Here is a 19,981-nt window from a genome sequence, read left to right on the forward strand (position 1 = left end):
TTACAAACAGTAAAGAACGACCGGTCTAGCCATCCCCATCTTAGGGAGGCTGTGAGGCCAGGTGGAGAACTCCCGATGGGTGGAGGCTTGTTGAGAAGAACCACAGCCTTAATTGTTCCTGTCTGAAGCTCTTTCTTAGGCTGAGAATTCTGAAACTCCAGAGAACCAGGACGCAGGGACCTGGAGGTTAGCAGATGCCAACTTTTGCCCATTAACGTTCCGAGGCGGCCGGCCCCCAAATCTCCTAAGGAAGTATTGCTGAGTTCCACTTTCCAGGGCATCTATTTCCTCTAGAGTATTTCAGATGTAATCATAAACACAGCCAGTTAGGCAACAACTTCATGTTCTAGTATAAACTCAATGACTCCTGCAAACAATCCCCACGCCGCCAGAAACCCCGCCCCCGTTGGTACCCATGGGAACGGTGACAAGCCGGGGATTCCCGGTTCCGCCCCCTCCCTCCCAGATACTGTTTCCCTCTATCTGTCCACATGGGCGCACCACATCACTATTGGCCAGTGCTCCAGGACTGTGCCTTCCCCCAACCAATAAGCGACCTGTGCACGTGCTCACCTGCGCCTCCCGATAGGTCACCACGGTCTGATCACGCACTGCCTACCTGAGCCAGCCGGTGCGTGAAGGCGCCAATAAAATGACTCGGTGGCCATTTACAACCAATCAGCACCAGGCGGGACTCCCCACCGGCCAATGGGCGCGCTGGGGATGTGCTGTCCCGGCCCCTTTCCAGTCCCAGCGTTGTTTGTTAAAGCGACAGGCCCCACCGGCATGCCAGGGCTCCTCGGGGTAAAGCACAGCGGCCGCTGCGACCCAGAGCCCTTCCTGTGCGGCTGGAGCCAATGACAGTGGCATCGCTCTGCTCGCGCCCCCGGCTCCGGGCTGCTGCCGACCTCTTTGGCGTAGCCGAGTCGCCCAGCGGGATGGGCGGCGAGGCGGGGTCCGCGGCAGCCATGGGCTCCGAGGGTCGCGTGAAGAGCCTGGGTCTGGTGTTCGAGGATGAGAGCAAAGGCTGCTACTCGAGCGGCGAGACAGTGGCGGGGCACGTGCTGCTGGAGGCGGCCGAGCCGGTGGCCCTGCGCGCGCTGCGCCTGGAGGCCCACGGCCGCGCCACAGCTGCTTGGGGCCCGAGCGCTGGCACCGCAGCCCCGGCCTCCGCCTCGGAGGTGGAGTACCTGAACGTGCGCCTGAGGCTGCGCGAGCCCCCGGCCGGTGAGCGCAGCGAGGACCGTGGAGTCCCCTCCGGGCCGCGGGCAGCTCCAGGGAGGGCCTGGGAGGGGGCACGCCGGCAGATGCCCACCTGCCAGGTGTGCGGGGGCGGGCTTCTGGGAGTGAGGTCCCCCCTTGGGGTGGCCTGTGCTAGTTTGGTGGCCAGTGATGCGCAGATCGCAATACCTGTGCCCCCTCCTCTCCACCTCACAACACCTGGGAGATAGTGTGCGGTGGGTGCGTATCTCTACCTGGCGCCCAAGCACCCAAGGACCTTCCTCTGGGAATGAGCCGTTGTCGTGGAAACCTATGATAAGCAGCCAGGAATGAAACATCTAAGATCTAGGTCCTGTCCTTTTCAGCCTGAGGAATGGAGGACAGAACCCGAGTCTATGAGGTCCCATGCCACGGCGCCCAGAGTTTATGGGCCTCCCCGTCCCATCCTGGATCTAGACACCCGTTCTTGGTTAATAAGGAATTAGCAAAACGTCAATCTTGGGAATAGGGAAGGTATTCCTGAGAGGTGGGAGTTCAAAGGCAGTGTTTCTGGACCATCATACTTGCTTTCCCTCTTCTGAGGAACGGGTTAACTTAAGAGTTCTGCATCTATCTGTATAATCTTTGTCTTTATCCTTTGCTTCCTCTTCATCGCTCCCCGCCCCCGCCCCCCCCCCCCCCATAGGCCTTCAGAGAGAGTGGGTTCTGGGCATGGTAAGAGTTTCTGGAAGAAAGATTATGCTTTCTGCCCACTCATGTGAAGTCCAGTTAATAGTGTAGGCTTTTCCAGAAGTCCCAATGTGGGAACTCACTACTGGGCTCTTCCATTAATATTAAGGGCAAATACTGATTTCCATTAGTCATAAAATTACCAAGAACACTGAGTCTTCCTTCAGTTGGTAGAAGCTATTTTACCTTTCTGCCTCATCAGCTTCAGCTCTTATCTATAAAATAAGATAATGTACTGACCCCCCCCCCCGCCACACACACACACACAGGAGTAAAATGCAGTATGTCTATGTTTAACCCTTGCTGTGTCTTATACAAATCAAGAGAATGTGCAGTTTTGCCTTGTCCTGTGGAGAAGTAAACTGTCCACAGTTACATCCTCAAGGTATCTGAGAATCGAGTGATCCCAAAAACTGTAGTGAGGAAAAACGCATTTGGAACTGAAGCTCTCTGTTGTATTAATGTGCCGTGTGTTAGGTGACAGTTGTCACCTGCCTTTGTGCCCTTTCATCAATATGGTTTCCAGGATCAGTCAGCTCACACGTGCCTCCCACAGCATCACAGACAACAGTTTCAAGATGGCTGACTGGAGTAAAGGGCCATGGAAGAGAGAGCTAAATTGGTTTTTGTCCAGGACTTTGGACTCTCTCTGGGCCCATAACTACTGAGTAAAGAGATATAAGAATGGCAGTTAGACATGCTTAGAAAGAAAAAAAAAAGGAAAAAATGGCTTTGGTAAACTCTGGGTTAACAAATAGTGATTCAGAGCTTGTTTTTTGTTTGTTTTTTTCATTCTGATGGAATGGAATGTCTAAACATAGACAACTTGAGTATCTTTAGCTTGTTTTAGAATGTGTCATAACAAATATTGGTAAAAATTATGTTTTACTTAAAAATCACAGTCCGTTTTAGTTGGTTTCATAGAGAAAAAAGAGATCACTCCCAGTATCTGTAGCTTGGAAGAAGCTAGCAACTTTACACAGTCATGGATTCTAAGGGTCATTGAATTCCAAAACCTAGCTGAGTTTCAATCACCTGAAGACATGGTTAGAATTTGTATATTTTCAGGAAGTGTGGCTATGGGATCTATTTTCAAAATATCTCTCCAGGTAATTCTTGGTGGTGTTAATCTAATCCAACTATTTGCTGTCATGATTTTCTTCATACTTTCATTGAGGAATTGTAGTAGAAAGACAAGACAGACCTTCAGTTTTTGGTCACCCACCAGCAGCATCGCCTTGTTTGAGTCCCTCATCCTTCCTGAGCCCACGTCTCTAACTCTGTAATGGTCTTCAAGCTCCCACAGCTCACAGGCGCCTGAGTTATAAGCTCTGGCTGTAAGGCCACTAGCCAAGGAAACATCGTGTGACATGGCCGTCCTCAGGGCATAAGGAAAAGGCCAATGATTCAGCTTGGGAACCATTTTAATTCTAAATGCATAAATGAGAAAGAGCAAGAAAACACAAAGATTTGATTCCAAATACTATAACCCACACTTAACAACTTCCTCAGGTTTCTTTCCTATTTGTGTTTTGAGGTGATTGAAAGTCTCATTTTAAATGTTCACTATATTGATTTGTTTTCTCTATGAAGAGGTAACTTCATCCCTCTCTTATCCTCCTCCAGTATCCTGGGCCACTCTATTCCCCACACATGTCTATATTGCCCTGCCTCATGCTGTTCTCTTCATCTAAACCCCTTCCCACTCATCTCCATGCCAACCCTGACTGAAATCCACTGTGGGCATTGTCCTCAAAGTGCCAGTCCCCAGCTCCACGGGCTCCATCCAGCACTGTATGGTTTTTACCTGTACAAGTGTCTAGCATCCTTTCCTCCCACGGGTCTGTTTAAGGACTGAAGTTATTCATCTTTATATCCACAGTGCCTGACATCTAAGCACTATAAATTTTGACCTCAAATGAAACCCGCAATTTTAAACATTTTAGGGTACTTTAATTGTCATAGTGAATAACCTAATGATTACAAATTAGGACTTTAGCCCAGCTCTCAGGAACAGCAGCACTGGGGTCTCTTTGGGTCTCTCCTTTGCTAGTTATAAAGGGGAGTGGCTTCCCAGCCTTCTAGTGCCGCTGTGACACTGCTGTGACACTGCTGAGACACTGCTGAGGCTCACAGGGCAGTTCCTGGGCACACCTGAGCCCCAGGGACTCGCTCCAACACTGTCATCACTGTCATCACTATCATTTAATGTGGTCTCATACCACTGTGACTTACTCACCTTGCCTCCAAGTCACCTACCTGTGCAGTAGTTCTATTTGAATGACCTTAATGGCAAATACTTTGTTTATTTTCCCCCAATATATTACATACTAAAAATTGGGATAGATTCAAAGACACAATAGGGCAATAAGGTGTTCCTGTTTTCTAAAAGTACAAGGTTAAAATGTTCACTGAGTTATTTAAGGTCTTAGAACTCTAGTACTTAAAGGAAAAAATATCCAATCTCACTAGTAAATCTGCCTTTTAAATTTTTTAAATGAATGGATACAGCAGAAATCTTTATTTTAGTATCAAGTGACCAGGCAAATCTCAGAGCAAGTTCTCAGTCTCGCTGCCCTTTCTTGGTCCTAATCATCCCACCCTTGAAGGAATTTAGTTCTAAACTTGAATCTATGAGCATAAACTGAAGGGGGAGTTTATAAGTATCTCTTATAAAGACAGCCACCCAACCGACACTGACAGCTGGCTTTGGATCTGAATGACACAGCTTCTCTCTGTGCATTCATCAGAGCTCAGCAGTGCCCCTGGCCTTGCACGGTGCATCCTCCCCTTGTGTCTCAGCCTTCTCACCATTGAGGGTAAGCCTCTGCGTGAAATAAAATGGGGCTGGCTGACCCAGGGCAGGGCACAGGGTCATGGCCGTGCTTGGCAAAGCCAGTCTGTGCCCCAAGTTAACCACCAAGATACCCCAGGGATCTGTAGGCCTGAGTATAAATCTTGTTTAATGATTTGTCCTGATGGTTTGGCTGTTTAGTATTCTTCTCAATATTCATGATATTCGAAGTAAATTTTTCACCTCCTTTCCCGTCTCTGCCCAAGGAATAGTCTGATTTTTGTGGTATACCCAAAATAAATAGTTCCATTGATTTTTTTTTTTTTTTTGCTAAATTAGTTTTAGGTCCAATTTCATATTGGTCTCTCATGTTAGTATGATAGTATACTAATGTTAGTATGCTCATGCTAGTGTAAGAGAGGGGGTAAACACGTGTTTGTGTGTGTGTCACACATATGTATATATACACATGTGTATATGTATATATATATGTGTGTGTACACATATGTATATGGGAGCTCTGGGCTCTGATATTTTATGGTAATTACTTGCATAAGTGTCTATTTAAAGATAGACGGTCATATATAATTTGAAACTGATTAAACTTGGTACAAACTGATTCAAATTTTAATTCTCTAAATCTCAGTTTAATGAACTCTTTGGAGTATACTAGATATTATAGCCAGGAAAACATCTTTTTAAGAAAATCTGATTTTGGTGGTGAAACTTGTTGATCTAATGCTAGCCTGAGTTAAAATACAGTGTATTCTCTTTTTTAGGTGAAGGCATCCTCTTATTACAGCCTGGAAAACACGAATTTCCATTTAGCTTTCAACTTCCATCTGAGTAAGTGAAAGTACTAAGATTGTGGAGATTTTCTTTCCTGCCACATAGCCATCCACATGGATGGGTACCAGGTACCTTCAGACCCTCAGGTGTGCACACTCATCCTGAATGGGCCCTGAACAGACCTACCCTGCTCACACTCCTTTCTTTTAACCAGAACCAATATGTTAATGAGCTTTGCTGGTTTTGTTTGACTGAAATATAAACTTACACATTCATTTCTTTGGCTATGTCAGACCTTTGGTAACCTCATTCACCGGGAAATACGGAAGCATTCAGTACTGTGTGCGGGCGGTTTTGGAACGACCCAAAGCGTCTGATCAGAGTGTCAAGAGGGAAATCCAGGTGATACGGCCCATGGATGTCAACACACCAGCATTATTAGTAAGTTCCTTCCTTCCTGTCTTCCTCCTTCCCTTCAACAGTGGCATCTACATTTAGCCAGTGTAGTGCTCATCTGTTCTGTCACTTTCTGTTACAATCTTGTAACCCATAGGCATTCGCTCTAAACATGTGATTCTAGGTTGAGCAAATTATAAATCGTCTGTGTTAATACTATTGATTATGGCCCTGTTGTTCAGGGTTGCTTTTGCCAAAAAGTTATACAGGCTTGAAATGAATTAATAAGGCTTAATAATAATAATGCACACACAGAGGGTAGCTCCTTTTACCAGAGCAGCCGCATTCACAGGGCTGTGGCATTCGAAACTCTCCAGTAATAGCAGGTTGAGGAGCAGTAATTATGGAAGAGTATTAATCACGCTCAGCCTGTTATTGAAGCCCAGGCCATTATGCTATGGATCCTTCCATGTCATTTTCTAACATTAAGCAAGTGCATGCAGCTGCCGTGGGGGCCTTTTCACTTATCATTTCCTTATGACACATTTGGCCACATTAAAGCATTGAACTTCTCATAATCACCAGAAATACTGCAGCCTGATAAGAAAGATTGGGCTACAAGTAACAACAGAACAGGCAAGATGGGAGCTAATGAGCGAGATTCTTTTATCTAAACCCGTATTATCAAAATAATATAAAATTATACCTTGTACTTTTCATGATAGCTACTGGGACCTAATGGTTCTTCATTTAAATATGAATGATTTTTTTTTTTTTTACTTCACAGAAAATACAGGGATAATTTAAATTTTCCATCGTGATACTGATGTTACAAAGATGTGTTTTTAATATTGCAGGTTTCTTTTTCTAGCGAATGCTTTTAAAGATAAGGGGAAAAGCTAGCAGTTAAAATTTGTGTAACTCTATTCTCGCATGAAATAGAATTTACTCTAATGTCCACCTTTAGATTGTGAAAATATTACAAATATGCCCTCTTTGCATGGTCCCTTGTGGCCCAAATCATAAAATAACCCACGTCCAGCTGACCTGGTTTATCGCTAACTTACCACCCACTTAACACCTTTTTTGTAAATTGACAAATCTAAGTGTGTTGTAGTTTTAAAAACTACTTAGAATTGGGAGGTCACCTATTTCTAAACTATTTATGGGGACATTGTGGCAAATGATTTGAAGAGATTGTATTTTTTGCCAAAAAAAGGGATACTATTTATCCTTTACTATTCTTTCTATAAAGAAAGAAATATTGTAACTTTGAGTTTGACAATGACATTGTGGTTTGTGCATCTTGTAAACAGCATTTTAAATCTTGTATCGTTTCTTTTGATGCCAAAGAATAGAAAGTGGGTGGTGAGTTCAATAATCTTTTGGATCCATTATTACACTGGGTGTTTTGCTGTCATTACACAAAACCCCAAAACCATTCTAAGTTAAGGACACTTGAAATTTCTGCCTAATAATGCATTTTGAAGTAAGGAGAAAGGCTGTTTGCTCATTCCACATTTTAAATGCCAAAACACACAGAACATTCTTATTATTGATTTTTATATCATTTCTCCTTTTACCTGATGTACACATAAAGTCTTTACAAAAGTAGGTCATGTTAATAGGTACTAGGCAGTTTTTGATTGCTTTTTTTTAAGGGATGGTAAATCATTTCCCAGAAGCATAAAGACTACATACAGGGTAAAATAGGATGGAATCACCCTAGCTGGAATCTGAAAATTCACCTTAGTTTTCCTAAAAGGGGAATGACTCTGAATGCTTTGTGTCTCACTAAGTCTTTTACCTAATATGTCATATGAGGCTAAGAAAGCTTGATTTGTTTTTTTGGAAGACAGTTACAAGTATTTACAGCTACTTAATGACAAATAAGATAATTTTAAGTTTTGTGAATTTCCTAGACTTGTTTCATTAAAGTCATTGTATTATTTGAAATTTTCAAGACCCCTGTATTGAAAACTGAAGAGAAAATGGTTGGCTGCTCGTTTTTCACTTCTGGTCCAGTCTCACTGAGTGCCAAAATTGAAAGAAAGGGCTATTGCAATGGTAAGCAAGATGTTTAAAAGTTCAAATGCAAGATTTATTAATTTTATGAGCTAACGTTAAGTGATTTTTTAAAATAATGTGTTGTGTAATTTATGAAGTATATGCTATTTGAAAACATGAATAATAAAATTTTCTGGCTTTAATATAAATAATTGGTATGTACATATTTCTGAACAGATTAGTAGGGTCCAGTAAGACTCCTGGTATTCCTGGTAATCCTGTTACTTTAGTAACAAAGACTAAAACTAGAAAAGTGGGGAAAGGCCAGCATCTTATTTTAATGTTGCCAAAGAGTCCCAGAGCAGTGGTACATAGAGAAGGGCTGCTGGACTACCAGAACAGAGTCAGGCATCCTGCCTCATGCTGGGAATGCAAACAGATGGGGCCAGATCCTGGCTCTCTTAATGGTCAGACTGGTGTCAGACTACCACCACTGATTGTAAGTGGTGTTACAACTTAATAGTCAGACTACCAGTGAAGGGCCCAACCCCGTACGGTGGGTTTGGCCCCCATGCAAGGGTTCTGGCTTGTTAAGAATGAATAGGGAATGGTATGATGGCAGATGTGCAAGTGAATGTAAAACTCACCTCCTCCAGCCAGTGTTTTATTTGTGCCTTGCCATCTGTTTTAAAAGTGAAGGCTTAGTTCTCCTGTTGGGCAGATTTTTAATTGGATGGGCATTGCTGAGTTTGCTAGTGGTCTTTTGTACTTAACATGGCAGTTAATCATTGATTTGTATGTCTTATCTTAATTTTTAAAGATACTGGTCATTTATATATCTGTAAAACTGGTAACCTAATATTGTTACGCTGGAAAAGTGAATAATGCAATAATTAGAAAACAACATCTACCACAGCCTGCCGTGACTTTTCATTTCTCCAACTCAGATGTACAATATAAGTTTTCCATCAGGGCTTCCCAGTTTGCTCAAGTTATGTTGCAAACATGCCAGCTTTAATTGATCACAGCTCTAGTCCACTGTGATGAGAACTTTCTGAAAAGTTTCTAAAGGTTTTTTTCATTTTCTTTTTAGGAGAAGCTATTCCAATCTATGCAGAAATAGAGAATTGTTCCTCTCGTCTGATTGTTCCCAAAGCTGCTATTTTCCAAACCCAGACATACTTGGCCAGTGGGAAGACCAAGACCGTGCGGCACATGGTCGCCCACGTGCGAGGGAACCACATCGCCTCTGGGAGCACGGACTCCTGGAACGGGAAGATGCTAAAAATCCCGCCTGTCACCCCGTCCATCCTAGACTGCTGCATCATCAGAGTCGACTATTCCTTAGCTGTAAGCTGAGCTCTTTCTAAAATTCAAAGTATGTAGAATAGAGCAATAACTGATAGCATGTAACTGTGAATATGTACATTTAATACCCAAAAATGGGTTTTTTAGGTCAGCAGCATTATAACAAATTGTGGAATCTATGAAAACTGGCCTTTGTTTTTAATCGAAAACTATGCCCCTACAGGATTTAATTACATAACACAAAAGAATGAAGGTGCATGAAGGGTGCTTGTTGTGTTGAGAACATGTACTTAATTTTCTGTCGTCGTTACGTATGCCGGGCTCAGTAACAATGAACTATGTCAAGGCCATGGTTCCCCGTCACAGAGCGCTCACTATATTGTGCATGCCCTTTGTTTGGTCTTCATTTTATTTGGTCAGGACAATGTACAGTTGTATTGGGGGTGGTGGCAGGTGACAAAGGCATTTGTTTCTATGAGAAAATAAATTAAGTAGCCCTATTTACTATCAGGTTTAACTTTTTTGTGTTTCCCTTTCTCTCTCTCTCTCTCTCTCTCTCTTATAATAGGTATATATTCACATTCCTGGTGCTAAAAAATTGATGCTGGAGCTGCCCTTAGTGATTGGCACAATTCCATACAATGGTATTGGCAGCAGGAATGCCAGCGTCGCCAGCCAGTTCAGCATGGATATGAGCTGGCTGACACTGACCCTGCCGGAACAGCCTGAAGGTAAACTGTGCTGAGGTTCTTTCAGGATGACGCTTTACACAGAAAGTACCTACCACAGGGCAGTCATGATAGGAAGTGCTCAAATACCATTTAATACTGCCACTGCCACTATCCTTACCCTTCCTATTTCTGAAAATCATAAAACATTATTTTTGGAAGGGACTTTGAGAGTTTAGCTTATCCAGGATACAAAGCTACAGAGGCCAGACCCAGGAATAAAATCTACGTTTCTGATTTATATTAGTGCAACAATAAAAAATAGAATTAAAATACAGTGTTATGTCTTTTCTGTAGCCACATTTCAATGATTTTTTTTAACCTAGACTATAACACACATCTCAAAAGGGAGAATATAATCAATGCTGGTTTAATAGAAGCAGAATATTATATATGTTTTTGTTGTAATGGGCACAAAAACTTGCTGATTAGAGGGGGAAATACCATTGTTTTATATTCAAATTTAGATAGTTGTCTTGTTTATGTAAGAGTTCAGAAGAGATTACTCTAATTAGATCTTGCATGGATTTCTTAGATCCAACTCCATTTTTGTTTCAGCTCCGCCCAATTATGCAGACGTTGTGTCAGAGGAAGAATTCTCCAGACACGTCCCCACTTACCCTCAGCCCCCCAGCTCTGAGGGAGAAGCATGCTGCCCTATGTTTGCCTGCATTCAGGAATTCCGGTTCCAGCCCCCACCTCTTTATTCAGAGGTAAACAAAACAAAAGCAGACTTTGTGCTCTTTGTAAATGACCCTTTGTAAGTGTCTGTTGTGAATTCCTAGTTACTAGGGGATACATACAGAACAGTTTCTTTACGGGATGGTAGATTCTCACTGCTTCATCTACCACCTTTGTAGTATTTTCCTTGTGGTCTATAGTGGGCTATAGCGGACCAGGGGTTACCTTTAAGGTGTTAAATGTGGCTGTGGAATACTGAGAACTGAAGCGGCCTTACGGGGAATTAGTAATAATCTCAGGCTCGGAGCAACTTGGCTTATAACTGCCATATAATTGGGAATAGGTACTAGAATCTATAACCGCCATATAACTAGAAATAGATACTAGAATCTGTACCCACCATATAATTAGGAATAGATACTAGAATCTATAGCCGCCATATAATTAGGGATAGGTACTAGAATCTATAGCTGCCATATAATTAGGGATTGGTACTATAATCTATAACCGCCATATAACTAGAAATAGATACTAGAATCTGTAGCCGCCATATAATTAGGAATAGATACTAGAATCTATAGCCGCCATAGAATTAGGGATAGGTACTAGAATCTATAGCCGCGATAGAATTAGGAATAGGTACTAGAAGCATTTTAAAGGATGCTACAGGGTGATCGTGGTCTGCTCTCCTTTTCAGGTTGATCCACATCCCACTGACGTAGAGGAGAGCCAGACTGTCTCCTTCATTCTCTGAACATAGTTCAGAAATCACTGTGACCCTCACCCAGTTAGAATGTTGGCTGTTTCCCCCCTGCCTTCTGGGGAAAAGGGACGGAAGATTCACTTAAGAATGTAAGTGAACGTCAGCACCAAGAATTTAACACATGAACTTTCCAGTGGGCCGATGGGACTGCTGCACAGTCTGTGCTATGGCCGTATGTCCCCTTAAATAATGGGATGAAGATGTGAGAAGTCACAGAATGCAACAGAAGTCCTGAAGGTGACAGAGTAAGTGAGGGCTGCCTGCACTGACCGGGAGAAAGGAGTCTGTGTCACCAGTGGGGACACTGTGTGAGTATGCCTTTGAAAAGGTTTCTCCGAGTAGAACAGAGGGGTCCTAAGCTCCGGACTCACTGGGAGGAGATGGTTTTGGAGAAGGTAGTGGCACAAGGCCATGCATGAGCAGGAAGAGTCCTATCTGAGCACATGCAAGACACTCGGTGCCAGGGTCTTCACGGTCTGTCCCTTGTGCCCTAAGACTGTGGTCCTTGAAAGAATTCTTTCCTGAGACCACAGTCTTATGGGGTCCTAATGCAGTGACTCCATTTTCACTCTTCCGATGGTACTTTAAAATGTAATTTATGAACTAGTGGCACAGTGTTATGAAACCAAGAAAGAGTCCCTTGAAAGGCTTGTCAGTTCAAAGGGGAAAGGTGGATTTCAACATGGAAAGACACTTAGTTGAAGGCTGTGCTTTTACCCCCTAAAAGTGCTTTAACAGGATACAAATTTACCCCCTAAAAGTGCTTTTACCCTCTAAAAGTGCTTTAACAGGATACATTTTTATATTCCTCATGTCTTATTTACCTAAGAGCATATTAGAAAAAGATGGGGAGGGGGAGGAGTTTGCATCCTCAGGATGCCCTGATAAATACACAGGAAACATTAAAAAAGGCCTTTTCCTAACCTACCTCTAGTGGGTGATCAGATTTGTTTTAACCTCAGGCTCCTAAGTCTCTGAAGTGTCTGCTACTTTGCAGTAGTAGCTCATCTCCCCATCACTCCATCAGATGCTGAACCAAGGGAAACACCTATGTGATTAGCATTCTTTGGAAGTTAATGTATGTATACTAAAGGGTAGTTGAAAGTAAATACAAAATCAAAGAAAAAACATTCTTTAAATGCCATTTTTAAAAAAAGGCATGAACTTCATTCCTATCAGGAGACTTAAGTCTACTGATGGCAGTCACTGCCTTGTCCTTTGTCAATCCAATTCTTTAGTAATTATATTTAAACTGTGATTTTGTTTATTGTTTTGGTGCAATATTTTGTTATCATTTAGCCTCAGGATATTCCGACCAACAAGATTGTGTTGCTGCTAAGTCTGAGGAGTGTTTTCACGGTTCCCCCTCCTATTCACCGTCACAGTTTCACTTGCTTTTCCTATAATCTGTTGGCTTTGTGAGCTGAAAGCATTTCTGGATGCTCGGAGAAGGGAGGCAGGAATCCCCATGATGGAGATTTTGGACCAGACAAGGCCTTTGGTTTCCTCCATGTCCTAAGGGATTGATCTAGAAACCCTGGTGCTTCCATGCAGAATATTTTATTCAACAGAACAATGAACAATTAAGTTTTCTTTCAATCGGTATATTTCGTGAGAAATGGAAAAAAAAATTCTTCTGAGGTTAAATTTTGTATTTAAAAAATAGTTGGCCACTCAATCAGGGATTTTTCTACAAACGCTAGGTAAATGTGCGCTTTTCACCTGTCTGGACAGGTCTCTGTAATCATGTAAGCATCGCAGGCATTTCTTTCAGCATAAGCCACTGTTTAAAATCACAACGCGAAACTGTTATACCAACAATCCTGGTACCAAAGTTGTCACAAAACTTTACTCCCTGCTTTGTTTTCTTATGCTGCCTTGGTTTTTTTTTTGTGCGTGCCTTTTTTAAACTGATATGTGTACTTAACTGTTGAAACAGTTTTATTTTTACTTCAAAAAAGATCATCTTCCACCATTTGTTGACTTCTCAGTTGCAGTTTACATGCTTTGTTGAAACTTTGTCCATCTCCATGATACTAAAACAGAGGGAAGAAATGAAACAGTATGAAGAAAGGAAAGTCTAATTATTTGGCTTCAGGTAGAAAAGCAACTACTTACTAGCATCCTTTACCGGGATTGTGTTGTCACCTTTATTAGAGAAATCATGACGTGTGCCCACAAAACTGAAGGAAAGCTGATGATGTAGCACTTAGGAGAAGAGCTAAATAGTATGATTTGCCTTATTGAATTGATATCAGTATATCTGACCTTAACCAGTGGGTTGAAACTGCATACTTCTTTTTATAATCAAGAAATTATTTCATGAATGTAGAAAATCCTACATTGGAACAGACAATACTTGGAAATGAAGGTTAAAATTTAGCTGCTGTATTTGCTCAGATATCGCCCTCTTGTTTAGTTTTCAAAGAAAGAAACCATGGCCTTAGAATTTTTCTTTTTGATGCAAAAATTTTGAAGTTGAAAATATACAGGTTTGGGCACACAAAACCCTTCTGTGGGCTGAACTTTACTTTTTGTTTTTGTTTTGCACAGTAAGAAACTCAATAGGCAGGGGTTATGTTTTTTATAAGTTAACTATGGAAACCTTTTTATTTTTATTATTAAAAATGTAACCATTTAACCCACTGGGAAAAAATACAGATTGCATTTTGTACTCTTGTTTGAACCCTATGGGTTCCTTTTGTTAATAAAATGATTACACTGACGCTGTAAGTTGCTCGTTTGGTTTTGCCTTTGTTTTGTTTTTTATAATACTATGACTTAAATTGTTATAGACTGAAGGGAAATCAATACCACAAAACAAAATGTTACTGCTGAGAATATCCTTTTGTACATGTATGCTGTCGCAAGGCCAGACACGGCCCTGGGATGTCTGAGGCTGTTTTTATATTGGGCTCAGTTTCCCCAAGATAATCAGTTTTTAGCATGCCAAGAAGAAAAGCAGTTGAGATGAGTAAATACGCTTAAGCTATATCGGTCGTTGAGAGAGCATTATCTGCATTTGTTCCCAAATGGCAGTGGGCACTTTTAAAAGCTTCCTGAGCTTTCCTATTTGGCCAGAGTCCCCTCAGGACTGGATTGAGTAGGTCTGGCGGGCAGTCAGTGGACCCAGACTGGAAGGCACTGACCCGAGTCAATTAAACCTCCCTTTCTACATAAATACCTAAATGGATAAAAGTCACATGTTTTATACAAGGATTATATAATGGTATGGCATCTCAAGAAAACTGCCTACACCCTCTATCCTGGAAAATCATCAACCTTAGCTAAGTGGTAAAAATTAGGCCAGGTACTTTACTCTCCAAGTGTTTACAATATGTGAGACGGTGTTAAATGAGAAATAGGACATATCTGCATCCATACTTGCAATCAACAGATATTTGTCTCATGCAATAAATACTGAAGCAAAATTTATAAGATTGCTATTAAACTGTCTGTAGTTTATGTTGTAAAGTTGTGGATTATAAAATTTAGAACAAGGCAGGACATTACAAAGAATCTAGGACAAAGCCCTCATGTTACAAATGCGGATACCAAAACCTAGAGGTGTAACCTGGAAGTTTGACCTACATTCTCTGTAAGATCCCTGGCTCACTCTAAAATTTCCTGATCCTACAACTTTAATAGAAGTTATGGAAGTAATAACTGCTTTAAATTACATAGCTTTAAGACTAACAGACCCGGATTCTAAGCATAAGCTAAACCAACAGTCTTCAGTGTCTATATCTAAAAGTGCTGCCTCCTGAAAGGATACCGCTTTTAAATTATTTCCTAAGTGTGTTTAATTAGTAGCTTTAAACCTTTCTTCAGCAGAAGGCTTTGTTTCTCATTTTATCTTTTGTAATAATTATAGACTCTCGAGAAGCTGCAGGAACAGTAGAGAGATCTTGTGTATCCATCACCCAGTGTCCCCCAAAGGTACCACCTTATATAACTAATACATTTTCAAAATTAGGAAACTGACATTGACACAACACATGCAATTAACCAGAGTTCAGGCATGACATGGATTCTACTCGCTTTTGCATGCACTCACTGTTTGTATGTATGCTTTTTGTGAATAGCCCTGTGACATGTTACCACATGCCTAGGTTCACAGCATGCCTACCACAATGGAGATAACGATGCTCCATCCCCAAGAAACTCCCTGCAGTGGCCCCAGTGTAGCCACACCCTCCCCTTCCCTAACCCCTGATCCATCTGTTCTCCTACAGTTATCTTATCGTTTGGAGAACGCTATTATAGATAAAAGGGGTCATTTGGTGTGTACCTTTTGTATTTCTATTTTCACTCAGTATAACACCCTAAGGTCCAGGCAAGTTGTTGTGTCCATAGTTTGTGCTTTTATGTTTCAACTGAGACATTTAAAAAGAAACAAACTGACTATTGTCTAAAATTTCGTTTTGCAACTTGCAAAGAAACTGTGTAACATGTATGTGCACATGATACCTTTGTAAATATTTTGGGTTTGAATTTGAGAACTACTTTTTATGTTGCAAATAGATAAATGTAGGTTTACATAAGCTTTTAGGGGCTCATTTTTAGCCTGCCAAAGTACTTGAAGTATTCTTCCTTTAAATAGCAAGCTACTGCATTATAAATGAGCAAGGTACACCTGTGATGAAAGTATAAGCCAAGGAGAAACTATCTGGGGCTGTTTATCCTATCAGCTTCTGAATCTGCTAAGTTTAATATAAATTACGCAGGAAAGAAACTGTGCATGCCTGTGTGTTTTTGTATTCAATTTTTGTTTTTTCTCTTTTCCTGTCTTTTTAAATTTCCTTCTTCCAGTCCCATTTCCTAATGTCTAAGATGAAAAGCCCACTTGGAAGCTGAGAAAAATTAACTATAAATTACATACTTATCCTTAATGAAACAGTATTATAAATACGGGCTTAACTTGTTAAGACTGCTACGTTTTTCTAGGCAGGAGAACTCTTATTTTATAGAAGCCATTACACACGAATCTAAGGAGCTTTCCCCTAAAACAAGACATGAATCTGTCGGTGATGGAGCAAAGCAGCAAAACACAAACAGTGAAAGCTGTGAGGGCAGATAAAGAGTGGTGACGAGTGCCAATGTCCAGAATGTCACTGTAACTGAATTCACGGTCACTACAACTGTGTTCACTGATGGGAGATTTCACCCCTGCTCACATTTCCAAAGAACCAAGATGCCTTGCGTGGGCAAGAAGGGCATGCTTTAGGCAGCATCTCCCAGTGACAATAAGTAAAAATGTAGGCAGTCCCCTCATACTTGCAAATGCCCCCCCCCACCCACACACACACATACACACGCACATTCATTCATCTCTCACCCTTTCATCTACACTCTTTACTTTCAGACCCGGTCTAGTTATTCAGGTAACAAAGTTCTATTACAAAGGTAGAAACAGACAGTGGGTTCCCACTTCCACAGGAAATGACTGGAAGAGAAGCCATTTTCCGCCAGCTTCTCACTTGTCTTCCCTCAGACGCTACAAAACCAGTAGAGGTGTCAGGGAAATATTAGTAAATGAGTAAACTAAGGGACTAGATGCCAGGAATTTATCTTTTGCTTTACCAAAAAGTTGCTTTATGGTATGAAAGCCATTTCCCCAATCTGTCCCCAGCCCCATATCTACTTAGTGACAAAAGGGCATAAAGTGTTCCAAAATAAAATAACACTTGTGGTATTTACTAGGTTCTTTACACAAACTCGCTTTACTGTAACATAAAGATGCCATGTTCTTTTATATTGTCTTTTCATCTTTGACGCCAGAACCCGTCTGAGAGTCCACATGATAAGCCATTCACTATATGATAGCTTATGCATTAGCTATCACTGCGGATATTCAGACTTGCCTGGACTAGCTTATCGAGTTGATTCAAGTGAAATATAAAGGTTTATGGTCTGTAGTTAATTACCTTCCTTCAAAATCTCTCTCTCTCTCTCTCTCTCTCTCTCTCTCTCTCTCTCTCTCTCTCACACACACACACACACACACACACACACACACACACACACGGGCTCTGTTTCTTGACTGGAGACTTAACCTCACAGGCAGGGTAGCTCATCAAAAGTTGCTTTGTTTATATACTTAGGGACTCAAAAAATGGCACAGGATCATCACCAATTGTCCCACTACTAGGATTGAAAAAACACACGAAGAATGAGCCTGAGTTCTGGTAGCTGATATGCTGGTGGACAGTGAACAGATGAGGGGTGAGGAGGCTTTCAACAGAGCAATCCCATAGTTCATACATGCCCTGAATCACTGCAGTACTTTGTTAAAAGCAAAACTTTGCTAATACCAAAACCCTAACAGCGGCCTAGCTAAGGGAGCCCGTGTGAGTTTATAGAAGAAACTACATGAATAATCTCTACTGAGAACTTCGCTACAGAGCAAGTTTCACAGAGAGCTGGGATGATGGGAAGACAGCTCAGGAACCCAGGCACTTTCATGATTTTTTTCCCCTTCCTGCCTAAATTAAAACAAGTTCAAGTATGTGTGTGCATATAAATAGAACGATACTATTAAGAAAAAGCCCCTAGTCTGCTTTATCTTCCTTCAGAGGATAAAGTCAAAGATTCTTAAGAGAACCTACCTTCTCTAGAGGTGGATTTAAAGCAAATATCAGTGTTTGTGGTTCCATCCTTAATTCAACAGCTGACCCTTTGAGATAAATGCATTACAAACTGTAGCACCAAATAACCTATTTTTATTTTATCTGACATAACAAAAACCTAGGTAAAGATGTCAAAAGACAACTTATCTCTAATGGCTATGCCTGCAAACACCAACAGCTGTTCCTCTAAGAGAATGGCAAGATCACATCAGATAACTTTTTTTCTTCCCTAAGAAAATTAACTGCATCATACTCAAAGCCATTTATAAAACAACCAGCTCCAACACTGTCCTTGCAGAATCAAAACAAAACTCCATCCCACTGCCAATGGGAAGAGGTTTTAAAACAGTATCGACATAGAACAGGGGGATTTCTGAGGGTCTCCAATTTGCTTCTGCTCACAATACAGAAGTCTCACAAGGATGGAGCGAGTTGGCGGGAGCCCGGCACCCTGCCGGCTAACCTTCTTTCTCCAGCCTCCCCCAGCCATAGATACTGGGTTTTTGACCCCTCAGCTCTCTCTTGGCTGCTTCCAGATAAACAGGCCCTCAGCAGGCTCCAGGATGCTGGTGGGACCTGGAAGGTGTTTCATGGCCCCAGGTCGGGTCTGAGCCTGGACACCTGAGCACGTGCCTTGCTCAGCCACTGCCTCCCACTGGCTGTGTGACCCCCATGTAGGACTGGGCACGTTCCCTGCCCCTGGCCTTTCCCCAACCATTTCCCAAATATCCACACCCATCAGTGAGCTCAGGCTCAGAGTCAAGCCGAGTCCGTCCATCCCCACCACGATGGGCAGTCACAGAAAAGGAGGGAGTGCCACGGCGTGACGCAGGAGGGACCTAACACCCAGTTCCCAGAGAGGCCACCATACAACTAATGGCCCCTTTGAATTAGAGACGGTAGAGGAGTCCACCAGGCTCTGGTCAGGTTACCATGATCATGTCTACCTGAAACTCCCAGACCCCACAAGTGGTCAGGGGACAGAAGGTGATGTCTCAGAGGAGGAACAGCATCTGAGCACATGGGTAACTGCCTGATGAGGTCAGGTCCTAGGTTCCCCAGGCCACTAAGGAAAAGCACAGGGTCACTTGCCCAGTGTCAGCAGGAAGTGGGCACCAATATGACCACGGCCTTGCTTTGCACTTCACCTTGGTTCTCACTGCCTCTTCCGCAGCAGCCTGGGCTCGTGTGGGATGCACCTGGTCCCAACCTCGGACAGAACCTGTTAGGAATGTGGCACCTAGAATAAATCTGGCTGGTGTATCTTTCTTCCTGTCTCCTTTCCACCTGCTTGGCTGGGGTTGAGGGGCTCCGTCTTGCAAATGAGCTTCTCCTACAAAAGGCATCCATGTGTGCTGCTCACGGACTCGGAAGCCCAGGGATGTTTTATATTTATTACAGAGACAGGCAAGCATCCATTCTGCCTGTTTCCATTAACACAGACGGGCAATTAATGCGTTTGGTTCAAAAGCCTTCAAACATTTGTACACCCATTTGCACGCTGAAATGGCTCTGCTTCACAGTGAAGCAGGTGGTTAACTATATGTATATTAAATTCATAGAGAAACTGGTAATTTTCAATTATAATTGTCAGTTCACAGCTTACATGATAAGAATTTTTTGAATAGACCCATTAGCTGATTTAGTTAGCCGGAGTTTTTATAAATCATGGTTTATTTGCTCAGTCTACTTATAAAGGAAGGATTTTCAGTGTTCTCCCAAGAATCAATAAATATTTACTTGGGTATTTTTCTGCCCAAATGCCAAGTTTGACAATGGATGAAATATCATTGGGTTTTCTTAAACAGCTGTTTGACTGCGGCTGTTTTATTAGTTCTTTTGTTTAGTATTATTGCTCAGATAATGGTCTAAAAGTTTTATTCATTTGCTATTAATTTGTTTTTTATAAATAAAGTCAAAATAGGGCTAAATTGCA

The 19,981-nt window shown here is 42.0% G+C and overlaps 1 protein-coding gene across 1 annotated transcript; it reads left to right on the forward strand.

Annotated features, from left to right (window-relative positions):
• The first annotated feature begins 785 nt into the window (after positions 1-785).
• ARRDC4 (arrestin domain containing 4) lies at positions 786-14,095 on the forward strand. The gene is made up of 8 exons (XM_019637836.1): positions 786-1,227; positions 5,524-5,590; positions 5,827-5,974; positions 7,894-7,996; positions 9,030-9,286; positions 9,813-9,975; positions 10,531-10,685; positions 11,351-14,095. The coding sequence occupies exons 1-8, from the start codon at positions 858-860 to the stop codon at positions 11,405-11,407; spliced, it is 1,320 nt and encodes a 439-aa protein (XP_019493381.1). The 5' UTR covers positions 786-857; the 3' UTR covers positions 11,408-14,095.
• The last annotated feature ends 5,886 nt before the right edge of the window (positions 14,096-19,981 follow it).

This window comes from Hipposideros armiger, unplaced genomic scaffold (assembly GCF_001890085.2).
Source record: "Hipposideros armiger isolate ML-2016 unplaced genomic scaffold, ASM189008v1 scaffold_35, whole genome shotgun sequence".
Lineage (NCBI taxonomy): Eukaryota > Metazoa > Chordata > Mammalia > Chiroptera > Hipposideridae > Hipposideros > Hipposideros armiger.

Bases quoted from the DNA above. Each gene is read 5' to 3' on its own strand.
- ARRDC4 (XM_019637836.1), top strand. From the start codon at position 858: ATGACAGTGGCATCGCTCTGCTCGCGCCCCCGGCTCCGGGCTGCTGCC. The intron at 7,997-9,029 runs GTAAGCAAGATG...TTTTCTTTTTAG, and splicing joins AAGAAAGGGCTATTGCAATG to GAGAAGCTATTCCAATCTAT. The intron at 9,976-10,530 runs GTAAACTGTGCT...TTTTTGTTTCAG, and splicing joins CCTGCCGGAACAGCCTGAAG to CTCCGCCCAATTATGCAGAC.